Raw genomic sequence first — 25,966 nt, 5'->3', positions numbered from 1 at the left:
CAAATACAAACATACACATAAGTACAAACACAAAAACACATAAATACATACACTGTGACCCCAAGGGACTTAGAAAGTCCTTCCAGAAGGTCTAAAAGAGGTTATAAACACATATGGTTCTGACAACAGCTTATTATAATGATTAGACATGTTATATTGTATTTTTACTTACTCATATATTTACGATTACGATATATATTAAAATGTTAGATTACTCATTTTGAGAGTCATAACCACGGTTATATAATTAAATTACCTATTGTGAATATCAGTTAGCACATTACAAACCATACATATACAATATACATGTACCTATTTACACTTATATGCACGATCAAAACCGTATACATTCCTTTATCATTTGACAATTTTTCTCTCTCTATTTTTGTACACAGTGCAAAAATATTTTTATATCTGATTACAAAGTATTCGTTAAAATGATTTCATAATCAATATTTTTAACAAAGTGAAATATTATATGATTTATGTTTTTTCTATTGTCAATTTGATTTTCAGTATAAAATAAGTTTAAAACTTTAGGGGCTATGTAAGAAAAGATCTTTTTATACAGTGTTTTATTAAGCTTTAGTACCTGGTATACTCTATTGTATCTACTTGTGGTTCTATTTCGATTTTTTGTTAAATATTTTTCATTTACTTGTGAAAATTTTATCATTGTATATATGTAGTTTTGTCTTAGAAATATAGTGTGGCACTGTATTTTCGTACTATCTGTTATAATTTGAGATCTTATTCTATCGTACATGCTATCTAATTTCCGGATATTGTCATAGTATGCTCCACCCCAAACACAAATTGCATAATTAATGATTGAATAAATCCATGCATAAAAAATAAGTCTTTCAAAAATTTTTCATCGATTAAGTTTTTCATTTTATATATGATTATTGCATATTTTCATTTTTTTTTATTAAAATATCACAGTGTGAGTTCCATTTAAGGTCATGTTGTATTGTTATACCCAGATAACAATAACAACCAGATAACAGATAACAACTTTTGTTTTTTCCGTGATAAGTTTTAGTTTATGTTTTACTAGCCATATATTAATTTTTGTTAGATCATCTTCTACCTATCTTAATTAATCTATTGTATTTGCATCGTCTACGTAAAGCACTGTGTCATCAGCAAAGGTTATCAACTTTCCATTTAATTTCAGATTGCATAAATCATTTATATATATTAAAAACAGTATTGGGCCTAGTACAGATCCTTGAGGTACTCCTTTCTTCACCTCTCGAAAAGAATAAGTTTCTTTCTGAATCACTACTGCTTATTGCCTTTTATTATAGTATGACTCAAACCATTTAAGCATGTTTCCTCAGACTCCTATTGAGAATAGTTTACTTTTTAATATTTCAAAGTCAAATGCTCTTTTTAAATCTAGGAACACAGTTATGGAATATTTATTATTATTGAACCCCCATTATTTAGATAGTCACTTAAATCTAATATTACTATTGCTGTGTTTTTATTTTTTTCGAATCCATATTGATTAAAAGAGAAGAAAGTTTGTCTATTTAGGGAATTTAGAAGTCGTTTTTAACACATTTTTCATTATTTTTGAAAAAATGGAAGTGTACTTATAGGTCTGTAATTTATCAAATCATTTCTATCTCCTGCTTTATATATAGGATGGACAAAAGAGTATTTTAATTCATGATAAAAGATACCATTCAAAATAGAATGATCAATTCATAGGCGGAGATTGACTTGGAAGTCTGGGGGGGGGGGGAAAGGCCATTATTGCTGGGAGGCACGATGATGGTGATGATGTCAATTCATTTATACATATATACATTAGATCAGTCGACTCCACGTTTGACTCGTACGGCCCCCCCCCCGTATCTCCGCCCATGGAACAATTAAATTTTTTATTGTATTTATATAGGTGTTATTATGAAATTATTTTCATCATTTTAGGGGTTAGTCCATCATAACCCCTTGCTGTATTTTCCTTTAGGTCCCTTGTCACTTATTTCAATTCTTCTTGATCTATCTGAGCACAATTCATAGAGTTGGTCGAACAGGTTGATATTGTTACGAAAAAAATCGTAGCGTTATTTTTAAAGATCCCCTCGAGACAATAATCTCCTGTTGCCAAACCAGAAATGTCAAGATATGCTCGAAGCTTCTAGATTCATCTAGAAGGTCTCCAGACGGTGGCGCCACAAAACCAGAACTATGCGAGAATTCTAGAATTTTTGTTTGTCATGTCCATAAAAATGCGATAGCCAGTAGAGGGAGAGAGTTGTTGGATTTTATGCTCAATGAGAGAACTCTGATTTGGTTAGCGTGTATCTCTGCTGGTAAATACATGAAAAAATTGCTGTTCTTTAAATAAATTTGTGATGTCCTGAAGATTATAGATACTTCATCCTCTGATTAATTTCAAGGACTTGTGAGAAATTATCCGGAACAATATATTATTTTGTTCCATACAGTACATGCAAAAACTATTTTGTTCATTGTGTAATTCTTATTAATGAAGTCAACATTGAAGTTATTGTCCAAGCTCATAGGGTTCTGATATTCTGGCAGTGTACAATGTTGTTATTTAATATATTTTCATTAATGTAATCATTTATTTTTCCTAGTTTTTTTAAAGTTATTTTTAATATACTCCTATTTAATTTTTTGTGTATTTTTTTAAATTTGTTTCATGTTCTTTGTATTCTAATTTATATGAGATTATAAGAGGATTTTTTGGTAATTTTTATAGAGTTTTTCTTTATAATTTAGTCTTTTTAGTAAGTTGTCATTAATCCAGTTTTTTATTCTTTTTTGGATTTTGTTTCACAGTGTTAGTCCATAAGTTTGAGTTCAGTGTTAAAATATCCATTAAGTGTTTATATTTGTTTTGGTCACAATTATCTTTTACAATGCTCTCGAGATCCAACGTCGAGATAAAAGTTTCGAATTTTTTATAGTCGATAATTTTTATGTCTTTACTTTCCTCACTAATACTGTGGATTTGTTTTTGCAAAAAAGTCTATGAATCCTAATACCGGATAATGATTAGTAATCTTTGTTTTGAAGACTAAATTCCTGTGCAGAGTTTTGTTTTGATCTATAAAAAACATGATCAATACATGTTTGTGTTTGTTTCTCTTGTAATTTTTTCATGAAACGGAAGTAATTCATTTGTTGCTAATATATCAAGATACTGTGATGTTGTACTATTTCTGGCTCATAAATCAATGTTAATATCTCCAACTATTAGTAGATTGGTCTTCAATTTTTTTATAGATATAGTTCTAGTTCTTCGTTAAACTAGAACCAAGTTCTAGTTCTTGGGTTATACTGTATGAATGGGACCGATAAGCAAAATATTTGTTATAATCTGGAAAGTTTATGTGCAAATCCTCAGCGGAGTTTAAGTTTGCTCCTTTTTTTTTTGTATTGATACAATATCATTTCTTATATAGATTATTACACCTCCTGATCTATTGTATGTTCTACAATTGATGTATGATTAATATTCATTTATACCTTCATGATTTGTGATTTCATAATTAAATTTTTCTCCGATTTTTCAATCCATATTTCAGTTGAACATATCACATCAATTGTTTAGAGTTCTGAGGAATATCAAAAAATTGTCAAAATTATTTCTTAAACTTTGAATGTTCAAAACTAGAAATGTCAATGATTTATTTTCTGCCTTGGGTGTACCGAGAATTTTTCTTACTTCATGAAGTTCCTCCAACGGATATGGGCTCTGTGTTTAGCTTTCAAAGTCTTCATTTTCTGTTGACATCTGCATTTGATTCAAGCTTTTGTAGTTGGTCTTCAGTGCTTATTCTTATTATTTTAGAAGTTTCTTCTTTCCGAAAGAACAGATTGACTTCTTTCACCCAAGCATATCTGTACTCAAGTCTTTCTTTTGTTTGTCTCATCATATAGTACAATCTTTTGTTTTCCAGTGAAAAGTGTTCATTAACATACATTCTAGTGTTTTGAAAGTCTGAGTTCAGTTTATCAACTGTGAGATTTTCCCCTCTTGCTTTAGCCTTTTGCAGCCAAATATTTCTTGATCTTTCTTTTTAAAATCTTACTGTTATAGATTTTGGTCTATTATTGTTTCTGGTCGGAACTCTTTGGGCATTTTCTATTTCAGTTGTTTCTTGAATTTCCAGTTGCGTTCGTACTAATTCTATTATTTCAAAAATATTCTCATTTTTCGTTTCTGAGATCCCATTTATTTCCATATTGTTTTTCCCACTTGTACATACATGTACCTGAAATCATTAGTTTTTAGTGCGCCGCGCACGATGACGCTGGAATATCTCCGCAGCTAATATCGAAATAATTAAACAAAAACTTCAAGAAAGGATTCGAGTCGATTAGAATTTAAAGTTTTACCTTTACTTCATGAATAGGACATATGCGTTGTCAAAAAAAGAAGAATTACTTGATTCCTTGGTTACATAATCACAATATATATATATTAAAAGAAAAATAACCAAAGATTACAACGATACCCATCTCTTTTCGATGTGCCTTTCACTACTTCATTACAATACACACACACACACACACACACCACAAGCATGGAAACCGAAGTCGTGCTCAAGTATTAATTTTTTTTTTTTTGGACACCGGACGAAATATTAAATAATACGGTGAATTCAAACATTTTATATGGTTTAATTTTTTTTGGCCTTGAACTTCTAGTCGCCTGAGTTAATCTTAATGAAAGTAGGTAAGTCAGGGAACCCCCCCACCCCTTAACAACATCACGTCAAAAATAAACAATAGTTATTGTTATCACACATATTATTTAAGAAATTAACAAATTTGATTTTATATAGCACTTGATAGGATTTCTGAGAACAGAAAATGTGCGTATATAGGAAAAGTGCATTGGCATATGTTCGCGTCTTTTCTCTACGAATTTATTTTAAATTATATCCCCACAGACAAAGCGCGGGAAAAAATATGATTGTGAATGAAAAAATAATGTGTTTTTAATTTCTCACACAAGAAGTTTTAGGGTTGCTTTGTTAGGACGAACATACACTCGGGAGGAGAGCGTAGAGGTAGAGGCGAGCGTCGAAAACAAATGTACTGTTTTGTTCTGATCCTCACATACTCGGGAAACGGGACAAGGAGGAGAAAGAAGCAATTCAACAAAGTACGCGACTCTTTCAATCCGGTTTGTTTTTACCGCGAGGTAAAATCAAAAGCTATTTGGACATTAGTCAGTTTTTTCTCCCCTTTTTTTCTCCTCTCTCTCTCTCTTGGAAAAAAAAACTTCTGAGGAGGGATCATCACCATCACACCCTTCAGTTTGGAGGTAGTGTTTCGGATTTTTTTTTCACTTTTGGCGCTCTTTTCTTTTCAATTCCCATTGTGCTTAACCTAGCCTATTCTAATTTAAAAGTTTGACGATTGTTGTGGTGCCATTTTTATGGATTAATTCCTCCCGTCGTCAATATTTTTCAAAACTTTACTGGGACACTTCGAGACATTTCTCAAATTTCCACCCATCCCATAGCGCTAATTGCATGAAAAACTACACTATATGAGCAAGAGAACTTCCTTCTCACGAACGAACAGTGCTGCAATGAGGAGGGGAGCAGGGGGAAGGGATTTCGTTTCCGGGGCGTAGTATCAGAACGGGCGCACATTCCATCCTTTAAATTTCAACCTTTCAATTGTCCCTGAATAGCTTTGAATGTTCTGTTTTATTGGCTTCTGGCTGGAAGGGCTGCATGATATAATCCTTGTGCTCCCCATCATTTGGAACAATACTTAGTTTTTCTTTCCTTTTGTGTATTAAACCAATGTTGTCACTAGTAATATGTATGCTATTGCTGATGTATGTATTGCGTATTATTTTGTAATGAGCTATGCTCAAACAATTAAAATTAATTGATTGGTTTTAGGGAAACGGATAAACACCGTGACGATTGGCCATCGCTTACTACCATTAATCGGAACAGGGTTTTTGTTTTTTTCTCCTTTAGTTATTGTACTTGTAGCGACCTCTACTTGAACTTTTACCGATGGCGGAAAAATTATGACGTCGCGCTTCGCATTTTTCTGGTGCGAATTATTGTTACCTAACAACACAAAGTTGCGATGAAAATCGAATGTTTTTCTTCGCAGTCAGAAAGTGACCATTGTTATGTGAAGTCCTATATTTCTATGTGTCCGTTCCAAAAATAAATCATTTATTTATTTAAAACCTTCTGATTGTTATTATCTTCCAAAAATAGAATCACATCTGATGAGAATTATATCGGGCCCCGGGCAGGAGTCCTGCTCGACCTACTCTTTCCGTGGGGGGCATGCAAGGACCTCAGTCCTGTATGGAATAGGAGCTTCCACGATAAGATCTGGCACAATGATTTACGACAATAAATATTTAAATTAAGGAGGTGAAGCCTAGGTCAATTTTTCATTTTGCCCCCGGGGCTATGATTTTGTTGGAGCAGCAACACGCACACGCTTTTTTTGGATTAAATATACAAATATTTGTTTGAGTTCTGTAGAACAGCCTTCTAACTATCAAGGGTTCTGCGAGAAATTTTATCCTGGTATAGAGAACAGATATAGGTATACAGAACATTACGGAGCCATACAGCACGACACTAGAAATTCGTCTAATATGATATACACCCTCGAATGAATTTAGCTTTGATTGGCAAAGAATTGAATAGACTGAAAAGTATTACACAAGGTGGGCAAAAAGTCCGTACAAACTTTAAAAACATAAAAACCGGAAAAATAACCGAAATAAAAAACGGTTTGCAGGGTTAGCATCGCTAGGTCACGAGAATTTTTTTTTAGACCGAAAAAAAAAATATCGAAAAACAGCTGATAGGTACCGCTGACGTACACAAGTCAAAGAAAAGATACGCAAATAACGAACAGAATTCCCCCAAATCGTTTATAACAGCATTATGTGTTCCACATAACCACAGGGGATAACACATTGCAAGTGAGTCATAAATCCAGCAACGGCAGCAGAGTGCAACAGGTCCACATACACGGTTTACAACGATGAACTGATTGTGCATTAGGAGCGCAAGTTCTTACAACCGTCTCATTTGCATATTTCCACCGAAGTCGCTTGTACCAGTGCCACCTAACGGCTGTTTTTTGAGGTTTTTTTTCCTGTCTTAAAAAAAATGCTCGTGACCTAGCGATGCTAACTCTGCAAACCGTTCTTTTATTTCGGTTATTTTTGCGGTTTTTATTCATGTTTAAAGTTTCTACGGACTTTTTGCCCACCCTGTATTTACCTGCGCTTATTTATTCACGCGCGCTTTCCCTTCAAAATTATTTCTATGTGTAAAAATTTCCGAGAGTGAAACGTCGTCATAATAAATCTGTCAGAAAAAATGCTGCCCTAGGTGGCCGCCTCATACCATCCGCCAGCCCTGCATACACACGCTGACTGACATAATTTTGCTTCTTTCTCTTCCTTTTCCTTCTTCATAGGCCTATCGAGGCCCGTTGTTATTCTCAGAATAAGCCCATTTGGAATGGGGGAAAAATTTTGATTCTGGTCTGGTCACTTTATGACATGACAATTTTCTGGATTCGTCGCTTAGCTTTAGTCGTGTTCGAACGTGTTATTCGTAGCTCCATGTTCCGTGATGTCAGTAATATAACGTCATCGGTTTCGTCGATCTCGAGCCTACGGTGCTTCGTCGGTGCTCCGTCGCCTACCGGCAGCTCGGTCAAGTCGATATCATCTTGGATCAAACGATCTTCTCCTTCCTGTGCGCGTTATCTCCCAGTGCTTCCCCCCCCCAGTGTTACGTCTGGCCCTTGAGCTTCCCTTTGCCCCTGCTTTCCAAGCTGACCGTGCATATTTCTATCAGGGTAAGTGGTTTTGTATGAGCTTACAATGGGTCGTATTTGCCCTTTTGTGAACTCCAATCAAAAGGTGGTTAAGAATTTGTGTTTATGGGCTAGTAATGCTCTCGAGTCTAGTGAAACCAGGGAAAAGTTTTGAGGAAGTGCTAGTGAATTTTTTTGGGGAAAAGAGTATAGTGGGAGATAATCTAAACCATGGAAGTGCCAAGTGTACTCAAGCAAGAGCGTTCGATCTCATAGTCTTAGCTGCCTTTATTGATTGGGAAGCCTTTATGGCTGAAAATAAGGATAAATTCTTTAAATCTTTTGTTACGAATGCAATTGCCTTTTTTGATACTCTAAACTTTGATTCATGTAGACATGATATGTGTTTATCGTTCAGGAAAGATATTCTAACATCCGCACCGATTAACGGTGGATCGGATCGAAGTGGAAAAGCTTGGCGAAAAGGAAAAAATATATAAAGTTAAGACGAAAAGAAATGGTAAAATAAGAATTCCAACATTGGACTTTGTAATTCTTTTGGGGGAAACATTTTGGAATTGAACAAATCAACGGGGAAAATAATTCTAACAATAGGCAAATGGATTTTTTAGCTGAGTCCGAATATTTCGAGGAATATTCGATGTGTGAGTCAGCTTCAGATTCACCTACTCAGAGGAAGAACCCTTACTCATCAACGAGCAAAGAGTCGTTAACATGTAACTCTTCAAGTAATAATAGTTCCGGTAACTCTTCTAGCAGTTCTTCTACGCTTAGCGAAGCAGATAATATTGACACTGAAACTGGAGACTGCCCACATTAATACTGATTTAACTTCCCCAGAACCAAACTCTTCTCACAATAATAAAAATGAAGGAGAAAATTCGCAACCGGTAATATCCTGAGGAACCAAGAATGATACTGGGCAAAGTGAAAATGTGGCACACCCCAACTCACACAATTCCTTAATATCACAGGGCCCACACTCACTACCTGTTAACTATGGAGCAAACACTTCCATACATTCTGTGGTACCTGATTAACCAGAACCGAAGGAACAAGGTACCATTGGGATTCAGAATACCTAAAGTGCCTCTAACTTACGATCTGCAGATGTCAACATAAACACAGTGATGCAAAAGTGAATCCAATGCGTACGACGGTTTCAGAGTTGTCGCACGAAAAAAAATTACAAAGCTCAAAAAATAACAATGATGACAACATGGGCCCTAACAGTAATTATGCACAAACAAACAACCTTACCAGAGATGCCCCGTTGCTATGCGAAAAATGAACATTTCGCCCATTATCCTCTCGGACTGGGGCAAAAGCTGGACCACTGACTTTGCAGCTGCAAAGAAAATTTGTGAAATACCACCACAATTTGAGAACACCGGAAATACAATAGTATATTATAAATACCTTTGTGTAATAATATCAAAATTATTATACCTTTGTGTAATAATATCAAAATTATTATACCTTTGTATAATAATATACAATATTCACTGAGAAAGACCACCGTCAAATCACAAAGTTTTTGATGACAAATCAAAAACTTATTTTTATGTTAAACGTTATTTTGCATATAATGCACAATCTGCACGAACATTAGAGTTAGTATTCCGGACGCTTCCGGCCAATGTTGACTCTTCAGAAATCAAGTCTGACTTGACAAAAAACACTTCAATCCAGTTAAGGTGACAAATTGACAAATGTGATGAACTACCACGCAGGCAAGAAGTATCTTCCTCTTTTTTGGTGGAAGTGCCTATTGCAGATGAAACTTTTACCAACATTACTGAAATAGCTGAAATACCAATTGAAATAGAGAGGTACGGGGAGGCCCAGTGTCCCATTCAATGTAAGGCCTGTTAGTTATTTGAACACATCTCTTATCAATGCAGAAACGCCCCTACGTGTGCAACGTTAAGGGCAACACCAAGATGATCAAGTGCTGTCACTGTGGGGACCTCTCACACATCCACCTTTACAGGATGCAGAGCCCGACCAGTGTTCAATCAAAATAGAGGCAGGGGTTGTTTCTCCCTATAAGAATACCAGAGATCCAGGGTTCTCCTGTAAAGGGAGCACCTACGTTAATGAGCAACTCTCCTATCGAAGGTGAAGGAGATGGGTCAAGGACCCATCACAATAACACTAAAGACTACAATGAATCATGTAGCATCCCTGTAACAACTAATATTTTTGATGAACAACGTAAAAAGGAGGATCTAGAAAACAAGCAACCATGCACACTATTGTTAGGGCTGGAATTCATCTGCTCGCAAGAGGGAAGGACCCTATCCCAAAAATTAAAGAAATGAAACTTGCTCTTCTAGAATCACACTCTAGATCGGTATACAGAAATGTTTTACACCAATTGATCACACGAACTGACAGGCATCATATCACTTCTGAATTTATAACCCCCCCCCCCCCAATAACAGCATAGATATTCTCTTACTTCAACACATTTTCAGAACTAGGTTCCCAGTCTTTGTGGGGAGTGGGGGGGGGGGAAGACTGCAATAGTAAAATGAAATATTTTTAGTAAGCGATTTAACAGATATGGAAGAACTCTCTGAGAAAAAGTTCTGTCTAGAAAACTTATTAAACATACACTCACACACACATCTACTACGCCCACACTTGTGCCATCAGAAAACAGATATCACCCCGACGTAATTGATTTTGGTTTATCGAATAATATTTTTGACGTACAAACGTATACAACAAAAACAATACTTAGCTCACCACGTTATCCTATATTTTTCATAATAGATTTCCTTCGCTCATACACAAATAAGATGGTTAAGCGTATTAACAGGACCAGATATCAAGAAATTTTGGACAATGAGTAATCCCAACAAATACACAGTACATTGATGCTGCTATGAGCGGGTCCGTTCCGCTCATAATTATTCGTAATTATTTGAATATAAAGGTAATTAGTTAAAATTGTTAATTTATTTAAATGGTTAATTGTTTAAAGATGATTATTTATTTAAAGATTAATTGGAAAGTGACTAGGTGACTGGGTAACAGGTGTGGTACTAATTGAGGCTTAACTTTGGGTAGTTGTAAAGAACACGTGCAGGGCGGCCACGAGTGATAAAAGATTATGTAAGAAAGGAAGAACGTGCTTTAGGCCAACTGCCGATGAAGCACAATTCATCTGGCAAGGTATGAAGCTACGAAATAAGAATGTAAGATGGAAAATACATGAATAGGAATGTCAATGTAAGATGGAAAATACATGAATAGTGGATGTCAATGTGAGAGGGAAAATACCCGAGCAGTGGATGTCAATAGATTCGGGACCTTCACTGAAAAGAAGATGCAATTTGAACGCAACTTGAAAAGAAAGAGAGGGTATTGAAGAGTGAGGATATTAGAAAGAGATCGAATCGTCATGTATAGGTTACCCTTAAGCAAACTGTCGGTACGACTTTCACACGGGTGTATAACCGTCACCTGGCATGCTCAAGGCTTGGTGACAGGAGAAAGGTGTTTTTCTAAAATACGTGAATAGGAGCTGTTACGGAATGAGATTCGATTCCTGAGGCGTAGGTGTGGAGAAGTTATGGAGAGCGAGAATAATGAAATGGGGAAATTAATGAATAGTAAGGATATTGCTCGCTTTTAGAAATGGATGTAAGAGAGGAAATATAAATACAAAGCGGCATCGCCAATTAGAGCTCTTGTGCTCTGCTTGTAACATGGGGGGTCGCCTTAGGTATTGATATGAAGGTGACCGGTGCACGTAGGCATTCTGATTATTTAGGAACGGGCGAATTTTATTAGGGATGAATAGCACCGATCTTCTCCGGAATGGTCACGCGAAAATCCAATCAAATTGCCCTTGCTTGAGGCTGCAAATTGAAATGTAGCACGGAAAGAAAAATTGCAAGACGGAGCGAATCCGAGGTTCTAAGGAGGAGCCAAAGAGGATGTAAAATCAGGAGGATGATGATGAAAAGGGATAATAAGAGAGAGATAGAGAGTGAAAAAAATGAGAAGGGAGATGGAGATATAGAAAGGGAGAGATAGAAGGAAGATGTAAGTTGGGAATTGGCTTGGATAGAGGAGATGGTTTAAGAAAGCTATGGGAGTTGAACATTGGTTTTTGCGGAGGGAGAGTCAGACTCCATATATAGTAGAAAGTCCGGAATATGTAAAAAGTGCCGGATTGCCAGAACGGAGTGTGTAAGACGAGCCTAGTGTGAAGAAAGTGGAGCAGCTATACTTAGGATGTTAAGGAAATCACCAACGATGACCGGGGTGAGTACGCTTATCTACTTTCCCTGTGACCTGAATGTCCAGTAAATATTCAGGATGTTAATGTTCTCAGATGCATAAGGCAATCCCTTGACTCACCTGTCGGGTGTGGTAATATATTATATTATTCGTAAATTGATATAGGATACATCTTTCTTAATGTTAAGGATTGTAATTAATATTTATAAATTAAATAAATTTTTTTATACTTTAACTTGCCTCCGTGCGTCTAATAACTGGGTTACGATAATTTGTTTTTATATGTCTATAACACAACGCAATGCATGTAAACAACTACACGATCGAATCTTGAGACGTAATAATTGATTAAATACTTAGATAATTAAGTAAAAGTCAGCATGAACGACGGGCTGACACTGCGGTCTCCCACATATAACTAATCAAATACAAGCAGCTTTACAAGAATCCTCTACAGAGACTGTACTGAAGACAGATATGGACTTTCTAAAGAAATCATGCTAAAAATCAGATGCAAAAATCGAATTCGCAGCAATTGGCAAAGATTTCGCAGACGTTCAGACAAACTAACACGTGACCGAATTTCACACACACACATAACCGAACATTTTACACATAACCGAATTTCATGAAAAGAACTGAACTGAATGTAAAGCCACTGCTTCTAGACAAAAATGTAAATCTTGTACGTCAAATACGTAAGCGTACACGTGTGTTTAGGCGGAGCCAGTAGAGAAAAAGGCTTAATAAGCTTGCGTAAGTTAAGACGCATTTCGTTCACTAGCACACCTCGGTGTTATTTTGCAGCAATCGGTTAATTTCAAATTGTAACAGTAAAAATGAGTAAACACCAACGTTCAGATGATGGAATGAGGTGGCGAATTGTGGGGAGGCTAGAAGCAGTCCAATCTCAAGTCCAGATTTGTTGAGAGTTCAATTTAACGCCCAGCGTCTTGTGTAACTTATGGAAACAGTTCCAGGATACCGGATCCATGGACAGAAAGCCTGGGCAAGGTCGTCCAAGAGCCACGATGGCCAGAGAAGATCTCCATTTGTCTATTATAGCCAGGGGTAACAGGAGTGCTACAGCTTCTCAGCTCTCTCGCGACTTGTATGCAGCCACAGGAACCCATGTATCAAGGGTGACTGTTTCCAAAAGACTTCATGAGAGAAGGTTGTTTGCAAGAAGACCTGCTGTTTGCGTCCCGCTCACTTCTACGGACAGGAGAATCCGTTTATCATGGTGCAGAGAGCATAGAGATTGGAGTATGGATCAACGGGCGACCGTTCTCTTCACTGATGAGTCCCGGTTCAGCCTAAGCACCGATTCTCGCCGTACGTTCATATGGAGAGAACCAGGGACCCGCTACCTACCCTCCAATGTCCGCGAAATCGACCATTATGGCGGAGGAGGTCTAATGGTCTGGGCAGGCATCGTGTTGGATGGCCGCACTCCTCTCCATGTCTTTGAAAGAAGCACTGTGACTGGTGTGAGGTATAGGGATGAGGTCTTGGAGCCCTATGTTCGCCTTTTCAGGGGTGCAGTTGGCCCTGAGTTCATTTTAATGGACGATAACGCGTGGCCACATAGAGCTCTTCTGCTCGACGATTTTCTAGAGAGTGAGGATATTCGCCGGATGGATTGGCCAGCCAGATCTCCAGACCTTAACCCTATAGAGCATGTCTGGGACGCTCTGGGGAGGGCAAATGCAACTCGCAACCCCCCTCCGGGAACCATCCAGGGAATGAAAACGGCGTTGCTGAACGAGTGGGACCAATTGCCACAGGAAATGATAAACTGCCCTATTTCAAGTATCAAATCACGCTGTGAGACCTGCATATCTGTAAGAGGGGAACCATACCCCCTATTAACCCATTTTTTTGTTTATTCTGCAACCGTTGTTTCATACCTTCCGACTCCAACGAGTGTTACGCATGATCATGCGTGTGTATTACACACAGTTATTGAATGATTATTTGTTTTGTATTGTATCAATGTATGTACATATCAAATTTCATTAAAATCGGTACAGTAGTTCTAGAGATAATCGACCAAGTCTGCAAATTCTCTTAATTTCTTACACCGGTGTATAAAAACGAATGTATGTGTGTTTGTCCTTTGTGCTTTATATATATATATATACTTTATATATATATATATATATAAAGTATCATGGCGATCGGATGAATGGTGCAGTAATGCACAAAGGACAAACACACACACATATATATATATGACTTTCCGGTTTACTTTAGCACTGTTTGCAGATGATGTAGGTATACTATGCAGTAGTAGGGATGCATCGAACCCATACACTACCTTCAAGAAACAACCGATGAAATACTTAACTGGTGTGACGATTCCGACATAGTTCTGAACCGAGTGAAATGTCAATTTCCCTGATTCACAAGACGTCATGGAATACCAAACCGATACCTCTATATTGGTAATCATGCAATCCACCCAGATCGAAAAATTAAATACTTAGGTTGCACACTAAACAAATCCATGTCTTATATACCGCATATCAGGCGCCCACGAACAAATATTATGGGTGCCCTGAGCAAAGTTACGTTCCCATAATCAAAGCTCCCTATCAAAAATAAAGTCCTTGTTTTCAAATCAACTTTACGTCTTACGCTACTTTACGCCTCTTTTGCCTGGACATTGCGTGCAAATCCAACATCAAAACATTACAAACAGGACAAAACAAAATTTTCAGGAGATTTTTGAATGCTCCTTGAAACATTAGAAACGTTAGTATTCGCAGGGATTTTAATATCCCGCATATATTCAATTACATCAAGGAGATGAAAAGCTGTAATTACCAGCACATCAGGGATATAGTCGATTACAGTGAGGCTCCAACACCGAATACATCAGCCCGAACTCTGTTTAGGGGACCTCAGCAAATATTCCACCGTCCGTGGAAAGAATTAGACTAGAAAAAGGGGGAAAAATCATGGTATAACCTCCCAAGCTATAATTGGGATTTTGTAAATAAGTCAAACAACTTTTTGTTAAAATCCCTAGAACATATTGTAACCTTTTTCCCCTATAAATTCGATAAGTTCAGCTGGAGCTTACTTCTTACCATTGACAATTACGTGGCACTTATTATCCAATTGACGCGTATATATCAACTTATTTACTCTTGGCACCTATTTACTCTCAACCACTTATCACATCTACTTCATGATTGGAACTTATATATTTTTGGTACCTATTTACCCACAGTTACATGTAAACATTAAAATGATAATGGAAAGTACGGGAAAAACTCTGAAAACAGGCAAAAGAAGAAAAAAAAAATCCCCATATGGGATGCATTACTTTGACTTGGTGTATTGACTTTTTTGATTAACAACCACCTTTTTGATTGGTTGAGTTCATGTCGGCGTATGCAGTTACCGCTAAGGTTTATATGTGTGATTTGCATTCATCTCCTTCCTACAGCAACATGTCATCGATGAGTTGCGTTTTGCTAAGTGGACCAACTGTTTTTCAGGCTAAATTCAGTGAGCCATGACCATGATCCGGACTTGACTAAATTATTTCTTCTTTCCTCCACTCACTAACGCATCCATATAGCCTCTCGACAAGTCTAAATTTTTCCTCTCTTCATAGGCCTACCTGGGCCCGTTTGTAATCCCACAATCGGCCATTGTACTGGGTTATTTTCTTTTTTGGGGGGGGGGGGGAGTAAACTTTTGATTCTGGTCTAGTCTGGCTTATTGATATTACAAGCTATATTCATAATTAATGGGGTGTCACGACCCCTGAAGTCGAATTTTCAAACATGACTTCAAAAAATACTTCATTCAATCGCAAATAAAATACTAAAAATTTCGTGTCAATCGGTTAATTTGTTCTTTCATAACAAAAGAAAGAAATACTAGATTATAGTGTATAAACGTATATTAGAAAAAACTAAAAAAACACTTTGAACGCGATTTTCTCAGAATGCAGTTTCTGAAGTTCATCCGTAAGATTAAAAAGAACTACTGCCCCGAAAATTTAGAAATTTTGTAGAAATGTTTATTCGACATGTGTTAGTAAAATGAATGAACGTCGGATTTAGCAATTGACTGGTGGAAGGTATTTTAAAAAAAAAATGTTGAATTTAGATTTTTGAAACTTATATATTTTTTCTCAACCTTTAAAAATTCATGAAATTCTAACGAAACGTCTGATATTCAAGTTCGAGGTCCGTTTTACTAACACATATTGAATAAACATTTCTGCAAAATTTCAGAATTTTTGGGGCAGTAGTTTTTTTTTTTCAATTTTGCGGATGAGCTCAAAAACTGCATTCTGAGAAAATCGCGTTCAAAGTGTTTTTTCTTGTATACGTTTACACTATAATTCATTATTTCTTTCTTTTATTATAAAAGAACAAATTAACAGATTGACAGAAATTTTTAGTATTTTATTTGCGATTGAATGAAGTATTTTTTGAAGTCATGTTTGAAAATTCGACTTGAAGGGTCGCGACACCCCTTAAGTTATAATAATTTTATGTGAATTATATAGATGCCAGGTGAGATTGATACAGTATGCTTCGAAAGAGCTTCGTGGCAAACGTGATGGTGGTTGGCATACAGTAAACACGGCAGTACCACACACACGGTAACCATGAAGTGGTGATGGTTACCGTGTGTGTGGCCGTTGATGTGAAGTACCGAGCACGAGAAGCGATGGATTTGATATCTTAGAAATTTATCATGTGCAATTTGATTAAACTTTTACAAATTACAAATATTGCCGATATTATGCAATGCATACGGAAATTTCTGAAATAGCATACTTCTCAAATCATTTTCAATTATCTGAACTGACATTTTATTCTGGTTGAAATTTTTCCATTCGAATCAGTTCACCTATAGCAAGAGGCTATCTTTCTGAAGAGCTCGTTCTCTGAACAACGGAAAGTTTTCTCTTACGGCCGTATTCACCAACACAGTTTAAACTGCAATCGCAAGTGAAAGGATTGAAGATCGAAACGGATTGGTTAAGAGGGTTGGTGCACACGAATTTCCCAAAAAACACATTTTACAGTTTTTCAATATTTAAACACTGAAATTTTCTGCATCTGTGTTAAAGTTTTTGTTCTACCTGTACTAAAAATATATTTTTTTAATATTTTAATATAAATTGCATACAGGCATTATATATATAGATATACACATGCTAATGTTTTTTTCTCAAAAATAAGTTTCTTGTTAGATAAGGAACATTTTGTCAAACACCTCTTATTCAGATGTCTTAAAACAGTGTGTATCTATCAACACTATGGTGTTACATACTTTAACACGAGAATTTTTGATTAAAATTATTTAACAAATTTTATGGCGCAAAATATGGGTAAATTTTGGTGGTTTTTGAAAATTTTTCATGTTATTAAAGTTAAAATTCAATTAAAAAATAACCAACAACTAAAATCCCAAAAGCTCCTGTTAAAGTATGTAACACCATAGTGTTGCGAGACAAAGTTTCAAGACATTCGAACGAGTGGTGTTCGAAAAAATGTTCCTTATCTGGCAAAAAAAACTCAGTTTTGAGAAAAAAGCATTTTAGTGAAACACATTAGCATGTGTAATGCCTCTGCCAGCAGTTTATATCAAAATATTTTAAAAACATTTTTAGTACAGGTAGAAAAAATAATTGAACGCAGTTAGACGCAGAAAATTTTAGAGTATTTAAAAATTGAAGAATTCAAAAATGTGTTGTTGTTTTTTTTTTTAAATTTGCGTGCACCCCTTAAATTGAGGATTTTAACCAATCCGTGTCGATCGCTAATCCTTTAACCTGCGATTGTAGTGTAAACTGTGTTGGGGAATACGGCCGTTAGACAGGTTTTACTGCGCGAAATTTACTTTAACAAAAATAATAATAGTGAATAAATTTCATAGTTACTGTAAATTCATCAAATTAGTTTAAAGATGACAAACGTGCCAGTTAACAGATTTTTGTAAGTAAATACACTGCTCAAAACACAATTAGGGGAAATGTAGTTTTTATTTAGTCGTGATTTTTAAACATTTTCATTGGTAAAATATTGACAGGTATAGAAAGAATATTAAAAGAAGAATATTGTTAAGTATTCACAAATAATTGTGTCACAAGAGTTAATCATCAACTGAATTTTAATAAATTTAAATAAATAAATTTAACAAATTCAAATAGTGCATATCCCCTAATTTTTTTAGCAGTGTAGCCCGTTTGTTTAATTTTGGCATTTTTTGAAGCTCCAACATTTAAAAACTGGTCTCTTGCTCAAATATACTTTTATCTGGCGTAAACGAAAGATGTACTTATAATTAAGATTTATCCAAGCTGAAAGATAACAGTGTACTAGTACTTAAAGTACGCAGACACAAACGAACGAACGTACTTTTTTGATCGAAACCTTTGAGGATAGCGCTTCCATCCGCGATGAAGAAGTTGACGATGAAAGAGCCACACGTCAACCACCAGATGAATGTCATGACCGCTTTTATCATCCACTCAATTTTCCGTCATCGCTCTTCACTTTCGACGATAGAAACTGAAATTATTCAAATCAGTAGGGAAACGGAAAATGTAACACAAATTTACCGCAGCGCCCTGTGTTCCAGAATATCATGTTCAGAAAAGTATATTCATTATTTGTCGTTGAATTTCAAAAACTTCGCTTTCGGACGTATACAGTGGTGGGAAAAAACTCTAAGGCCAGGTGGAAAATAGCGATTAAAAAAAAAAAAGTAACAGAATATTTTTAGAATTTTTTTCCACAGATTATATGACTATGTAATTTTAAACTTATATATTTAAAAAAAATTCACAATACTTTTTTTTCAATTTACAGTATAACGCAATTGGGAAAAAAACTATAAGGTTACTCCCCCCCCCCCTTTTTCTCACGTCATTTATCTTATTTGCATATCGTTATGGCTAGGCATCATTTCTGAGGGCTTCTCGAATAATTCGACGGGCCTTTTTTCCACGAAGTTCGATTCGTAAAGATGGAACGGGGCTATAAAAGATTCTGGTTTTTAAAAAATGCAGATTAGAATACTAATAAGCCTAAGACACTTGTTAACAATTTCTTGAAGAACAGCGAATGCTATTTTGAGTATACGTAAAGGTACTGTCAGGCCGTTTCCTTCAACAGATTGGCAGAGGAGAATAGCAATAACTCGAAATGTGAAAGAAATACAGTCGAATACCGTTATAGCTAAAATCTCGTTTTAACGAACACTTTTCTAATCCCCCAAATAAAGGTTTTCCGTCGCAGTACTTTATATTGTATATTTTATTTTACTCGTAAAACCCGTGAAAAGCGAAAAAATGCTGACGTAAAGAAAAAAAAGCAGTTTTGATTCTCAGGATTGGCAATGAAGAAATCTGGAAAATGGATTACCATATAAAGCAGGTGTGGCCAACATCTTCCTGTTCAAGGGCCAACAGCTGCAGCATCATGTATTAACCGCACCGTAAAATGAAACTCGCCATAATATGGCAAAACACGAGCAATTTAGTAGCTAAACTTTTACACTGCAGGCATTGTATTCCTTTTCATTTTCAAAACATATTCATTATTTATCTGGTTGTATTCCCAGCAGAGACGTAACGCATCAAAAATTAGTTTCTTCTGTAAATTCTTCCATCCAATCAGAGCCGTAGTGTGCCTTTTCGGGACCCCGGGGCAGACTTTTCCTTGGGGCCCTTCTTTGGAAGAGTTGTTATTATACAAAATAAGTACAAATTTTCAGTATTTTTATTCGTTAATTAATAATATTTATAGTTAATAATCAATCTGTTGGATGGATTAGGGGGATTGAAAATCACAAAATGGATGCATGTCAACTGTAGGGTTGGTATGATGGGTTTTTACCGCCTTTGGAAGAACAAAATATGGTATAATTATTTTATAACAATATTTCTCCTTAATCAATAAAAATTACGTATATGAGGTGAATATAGTTATTTTTCTTCCTAACTACTAATATGTTGAACGGTTCTTTCAATATTTTCAATTTTACCAAATAACCAATTTCAAATTTGCAGAAGTACAAAATTTGAGTCGTGAAAAGAAAATTCTCAAATATCAATTTACGTTAACAAATAAATCAGTGTTTTCTATATCGCTCACACAATCTAGTTCACAAATACTAGTTCGAAACGCGCGGAATCTGTAAATCTTAGCGGTGAATTTTCTGCTTCTCACGGCCGGTTCACGCAAAGCTGTGACGAGCTTTGCGTGAACCGGCTGCTGAGTTGCAAATGAACGGAGCCTTTCCCCATTCGGATTGGACTGATCGCCACCGATCACCGGAAAATCGGAAACCCCAAGAATTTTTTCCCGTTAATCGTCCAAAACCTGAAAACTAAATAAAGGTGAAAATTTCGGGTTTTTAACCAATCACTAACGAAGCGGATTTCCAGAATCGGACACACGCGCGCACTATATTGCACCCCGTAGATGCTAAAGGTAGTGATTGATGGGATGAATGAAATTCTGTACATCCGGTCAATTGAGGTGTTCTAGAATTCTTCCAAGAGACGTTGTTTGAAAAAACGGAAAAGTTCATTCGTGTTGGGCGTAACTATAACTTTCGAAATGAATTTGCTGCGGAAGACTTTTGGAGCGACCTACGTACATAAACTTACAACGTGTCGTTATGAATATAGAAAAGAATTCCCCTTTCTAACGTTTTGTCGATTCCTATGACGGAGCGATTATTTCCAAATTTGATTCAACCCGGCAATAAAATGACGCGAGCCGCTTACTCTACAGATGGACGGTACGTACCGCGCTGAAGCAAGCCAATCGAAAACGAAAGAGACTTACCTGAGACCAAATCTATCCGATATTCTAATTTCTACGCAAAAAAAGGAAGAAAAAAAAAGATACCAGTCTTTGTCCGGTTCGACTCGTTTTAATCCAAATGAGTTTTCTTTTCTATTCGTTTATTACGAGTCGCGAATAATTTCGTGGTTGATCGGATTTTTAGAGAGAATAGCGTTATCGCGAATTTACTTCCTCGTTGAATTTTCTTTTCGCAGAAGCTTTCAGCGATGTTTATCCTCCGGGTGCCTCGCCTCTGGGGTCAAAGTGATGACCGATGACGACGATGCTTAGAATGGAAAAATCTCACCCCGATCGATACCAAGGACGAGTGAAAGAAAAAAATCACGCGTTATTATTATTTATAAAAACAAAAGAGATCTCTTTTTGACTGGAAGATGAGCAATAATTGACATTGACGATGCCTTCGATTTACTTGTTATTAACTTTCGTTTTTGAGCAGCGTGAAAATGTGTGATTTCTGTTCACGAACATAAGTTTTTGAAAACATGTTAAATATTATCGCAGAATCTTTATGACAACAGACGGTGGTGCAGCAGAAAATCGAAAACTAAAGGGACGTCCGTAAAGGTCTTGTAGTGGCCCCCATAGTATCTATGGTCGCTGGTTCTGAACGCGCTCTTGAGAATAGATTGGGGTCCACAGGTGTATTTGCAAGTTTTTGCCGACGATCTAGTTTTCATCAAATTCATTTTGACGCAACCTTTAAGCCATATATGGTACACCCTTTGACCCGCGGACCAAATGTGGCCCTGAAGGTTATCTGATGTGGCTTGCTCCCTCAAACCCAATTTTGCAAAAATGAATTAAGTGGCGCATTACTTAAGCGCGATCCGTGGCATAATTACGGATCACTTGAGTGATGCGTGGCACAGTTCCAAAGCACTTGAAGGAAGGATCCGTGAAACATTTAGAGATCATTAAAGAGTCTCGGTGTAGGGGACTTATCAATAGGTAGAATGTTAGTTAGGTGCTCAATAACTATCGAAAGGGGATTTTTTCGTTTTTGGCGCACCGAATAAGATGTCATTAAGAATATTTCATATCGTCATAAAGGGTGGATGATGACGTAAGCATCATCCAAACCCCCACTCCCCCTTGTCATCAAAAGTCAGCAAATCGGAACCCCCCCCCCCCATCGATGCTGACGTAATAATTGAATGACCTCAAATATACGTTTGCTGTCCGAGGAATTGCTTCATGATCCTCCCCGGATTGTGCCTTCTCGGGGGCCCCTCTTGAAAGTGTTATTATTATGCAAAACAAAGTAAATTTTTGTGGGGTCCCCATTCGGCTCGGGGCTCAAGGGCAGTGTCCCGATTGCTCCAACCTAGTTATGGTACTGTGTCCTCACCTTAGATCCGTTAGAGTTTAGGCGAGCTTTCTTATAGTTTGGTTCTATACACGGATTTAATTTGTGTTCATTACGTCAGTTTGTTTAATATGACAGGATTACATTTTTTTTCGGTCGTTCACTTTTAAAGTTTCAAAGATCACGAAGACTTGGTGCCCAGGGGCGTCGGAAGTGTTTCGAACCTGTGGGTGCTCGGACCTGTTTTACAAATTTTCGTGGGTGCTCGAGCACCCACAGCACCCCCGGCTCCGACGCCACTGTTGGTGCCGGTTGGTAAGGACGAATTGGAAAAAAAATCTCTTGCTCCAGCTATTCCAGGACGGCAAGGAGGCTATATGGCCTATGGTTGAGAGTTACGATCGAGTTAAACCATTCGATTGTTGCTTCATCCAAGTTGAGAACTAACATTCTACCTATTGATAAGTCCCCTACACAGAGACTCTTTAATGATCTCTAAATATTTCACGGATCCTTCCTTCAAGTGCTTTGGAACTGTGCCACGCATCACTCAAGTGATCCGTAATTATGCCACGGATCGCGCTTAAGTAATCTGGGAATGTTCCTCGGTTAACTTGAATGATATGTGGAACGCACTGGGGGCCGCTTAAGTGCTCTAAAACTGCACCACATGCCACTCAAGGGATCTCTAAATATGCTACGGATCGTTCTGTACACGTGTCGCGGGTATCTTGAGTGATCTTTGAATGTGAAAGTGATCTTTGAGGCCTACCTCAAGGATCTGAAAATGTGCCACGGGCTACTTAAATGCTCTGGAATTGTGCCGCGGGACATTTAAGCAATCTGTAAATGCGCCACTTAATTCATTTTTGCAAAATTGGGTTTGAGGGAGCAAGTCACATCAGATAACCTTCAGGGCCACATTTGGTCCGCGGGTCAAAGGGTGTTTGCATTAAAATTTTTTTTCGTCTGGGGGAAGGGAGGTGCACGAGCCCCCTATCCCCCCCCTCCTCCTCCCGCGTACGTTTTTGATCCCACCAATATGTGGGGGTCAAAAATGGCTAAAAATTTGCTTACGCAATACTTGAGCGGCCTCTTTTGAGAAGCAAACGGAGTGGCTGGCAGACAACCAACTTCATATGGCAACTGAGAAGACAACATTTCTATGGCCGCATGCGAAGAAGCAGAGGCCTAAAATAACCATAGATGGTATGCGAATGCGATCATCAAATGTGTTGCGATACCTGGGTGTGCATATTGATTGCAAATTAAATTTTATGCCGCATAGCCATCAGCAAGCGAAGAAAGTCCATGATACTCTGAGGCGTATCACGGCTGAGGCGTTAGGCAGGGCCTAAATGGGGCCCGAAACGGGACTTCAAAAATATTCTTATGACTGTGCCACATGGTACAATGAACCGACCCAGCGAATGAAACCTGCTCTGGACGTAATTCCACGTCCGTTCCTCTTGTATGTGACCGGGGCGTACGTAACCACAGCAAACGAGGTATTATATGTTGCCACGGGCAATCCTGCGCTGAGCAGATTTATGGACCGTGAGGCCGAAAAGATAAGACTGTTACACATCGGCAAGGATATTATGCTGAATGCTGAACGCATTATGGCTAGTTCATATGAGCAACGCCAAGCTCAATGGCTCCACCATCCCAGTATCGTCCCAGCTGTGCACCAGGCGAGGAGGGGGTGCAGCAACGGGACCAGTATCAGAATGGTGGCAAATTTATACGGACGGGTCAAAACTTGACAACGCAACTGGCAGTGCATATGCGATACTGGCGGCTAACGGATCGGTATCAGAGCAGTGGAGTCGAAGAATAGCAAACGGAAACAGTGTCTTACAGGCGGAGATCTACACATTACTTAATGCCATCATACGAGCCGAACAGATGCAGGAGCGTACGGTCATTTACACCGACAGCGCGCGTCCAGTCTCTATTCTATTAGGAATTCTCGCACGCCGCATTCCGATGTTCGTCTAATATTATGCAGGAATCCGCAAATATGCGTTAGTTTGGTAAAAGTTCACGTTGGCATCAGCGGTAATGAAAAAGCGGATAAGTTGGCCAAAGAAGCGACAACTCTACCTATTCTAGAAGAACGGCCCTTGCCTGGGAGATATGCACGTCGAGTTCTGAGTGAAAACCTCCTTTCTCACTGGCAGAAGGCATGGGATAAATGCTCTAAAAAACATGCGGCGAGTATTATGGCATGGAAAAAGGTATGGCCACGGGTAAAAACAATCCTTCTAACGGAGCACGTGCCATTCCCCACATACTTGGAAAGGTTTTGGCGCTCAACAAACTCAAAGTGCAAATTCGGCGCAGAAGGGTTGTTGTGGCACTACGCTTCTCTTGGTGCGTACTGCCACAACGACCCTTTGGTGATATGCCGGCGGAAAAACTATATGTTTGGAAGAAAAGGGTTCTTCAGTGTCCACTCAATTATCAGCGTGTGATGAAACTGCTGCATTTCCTGGAGAGCAACTTACATTTTCTGCATGATAAAAAAGGTGGCCACCGACTAATTAAACTTGCCGATGCCGACTACACACCATCCACTCGCGTATTAAGATCCACAACCGCGCATACTTATGGTCGTGCAGAGTCGAACTTGAGGTCGCGCAGACGCAATTAGCGGCGTTTTTGTGGCTGGAACCGACTAAAAATTTACAGCTGTGGCAGCGCATGAATGCGGTGGTCTATCAGTTGCTAGCTGTGTGCGTCGCATACGTTGGGCTTGCCCGTGCTTGAAATTGAGACAATTTATATAATCTTTATCAATAAGATTATCCAATAATTACATATATTTCTTCAGAAACGCAATCACGTATGATTTGTATTTCTTTCACAATGATCACCTGATACCCGATTATGCCACTGCTAAAGTAGCAGTAGTGCTGTTCATTGTAGTTGCGTCTTTTTGTGACATGAATAGAGGAATGAAGATCTTTCATCTATAAACGAGGATGAACACTATGACGACTGGACGTCCAGTCCCCTCAGCAGCGTAAGCTGCCTGCGGTGAAAGAATCTGAACTGACTATGTAACCACACACACACATATGTGTGGAATGTCGACATACCAAGTAACACAAGACGCTCACCGAACCTCAAGGACTCTCCCGGTGCCGAGAGATGATCGACGGATGTTATATGCGAGATTTCTAAATTAATCATTATTATAGGGCCAGATTGCCCTAAATCTATATTTATGTTTCAAAGTTCATGATATTGTTATATGGATGATTGTCAATTTACTTTCGTTGCCTTCGTCGCAAGCAGTTCTATGCTACATGCCATTTAATAAAATTTCCGGACACATCCACCCTTCGGGAACAATTAGATATCTCTGAGAGATTTGAATTGGGGTGTGTCCGGTCCTTTAATGGTCAATGTTCACGAACGTACATTTTATTGTACAACGTGAGCATTTCATGACGCATTTTATAAATTCATACAAAATCAACCATTGGATGCTGTTAGAGTAAGAAAATTGCGATGATCGTGAATTAAAATAAGATAATTTATAATTTCCCTCACGATAGATGGCACTGTACTGCGGAAACAACAACAATGAAGCAACATGATTTTCGCACTCAGACAACTTAGCAACGTTGTGTGAAAATATTTGTTGTGTGTACCACAATGTTTCTTCACCTTTTTTTCGCCCATAGCCCCACCAGTG

The 25,966-nt window shown here is 37.7% G+C and overlaps 1 protein-coding gene across 3 annotated transcripts in view; it reads right to left on the bottom strand.

Moving 5' to 3' along the window:
* Positions 1–21,262, bottom strand: part of LOC149084264 (complement factor B-like) — an 86,852-nt gene extending 65,590 nt beyond the window's left edge. The window contains exons 1-2 of one of the 3 annotated variants that reach the window (XM_089234628.1): positions 20,931–21,262; positions 18,492–18,644 (exon numbers count right to left, since the gene is read on the bottom strand). In XM_089234628.1, the coding sequence (XP_089090754.1) occupies positions 18,492–18,600 (109 nt within the window). In that variant the 5' untranslated portion in view covers positions 18,601–18,644; positions 20,931–21,262. The remainder of the gene's footprint in view (positions 1–18,491; positions 18,645–20,930) is intronic. The other 2 variants (XM_089234627.1, XM_089234629.1) reach the window with 2 other exon arrangements.
* Positions 21,263–25,966: the final 4,704 nt, after the last annotated feature.

This window comes from Pholcus phalangioides, unplaced genomic scaffold, assembly GCF_987345545.1.
Source record: "Pholcus phalangioides strain wild (caught in Gottingen) unplaced genomic scaffold, Ppha-v1.0 ptg000008l_1, whole genome shotgun sequence".
Lineage (NCBI taxonomy): Eukaryota > Metazoa > Arthropoda > Arachnida > Araneae > Pholcidae > Pholcus > Pholcus phalangioides.
Note: the sequence above shows the minus strand (reverse complement) of the source record. Positions and strands in the feature narration are given on the sequence as shown.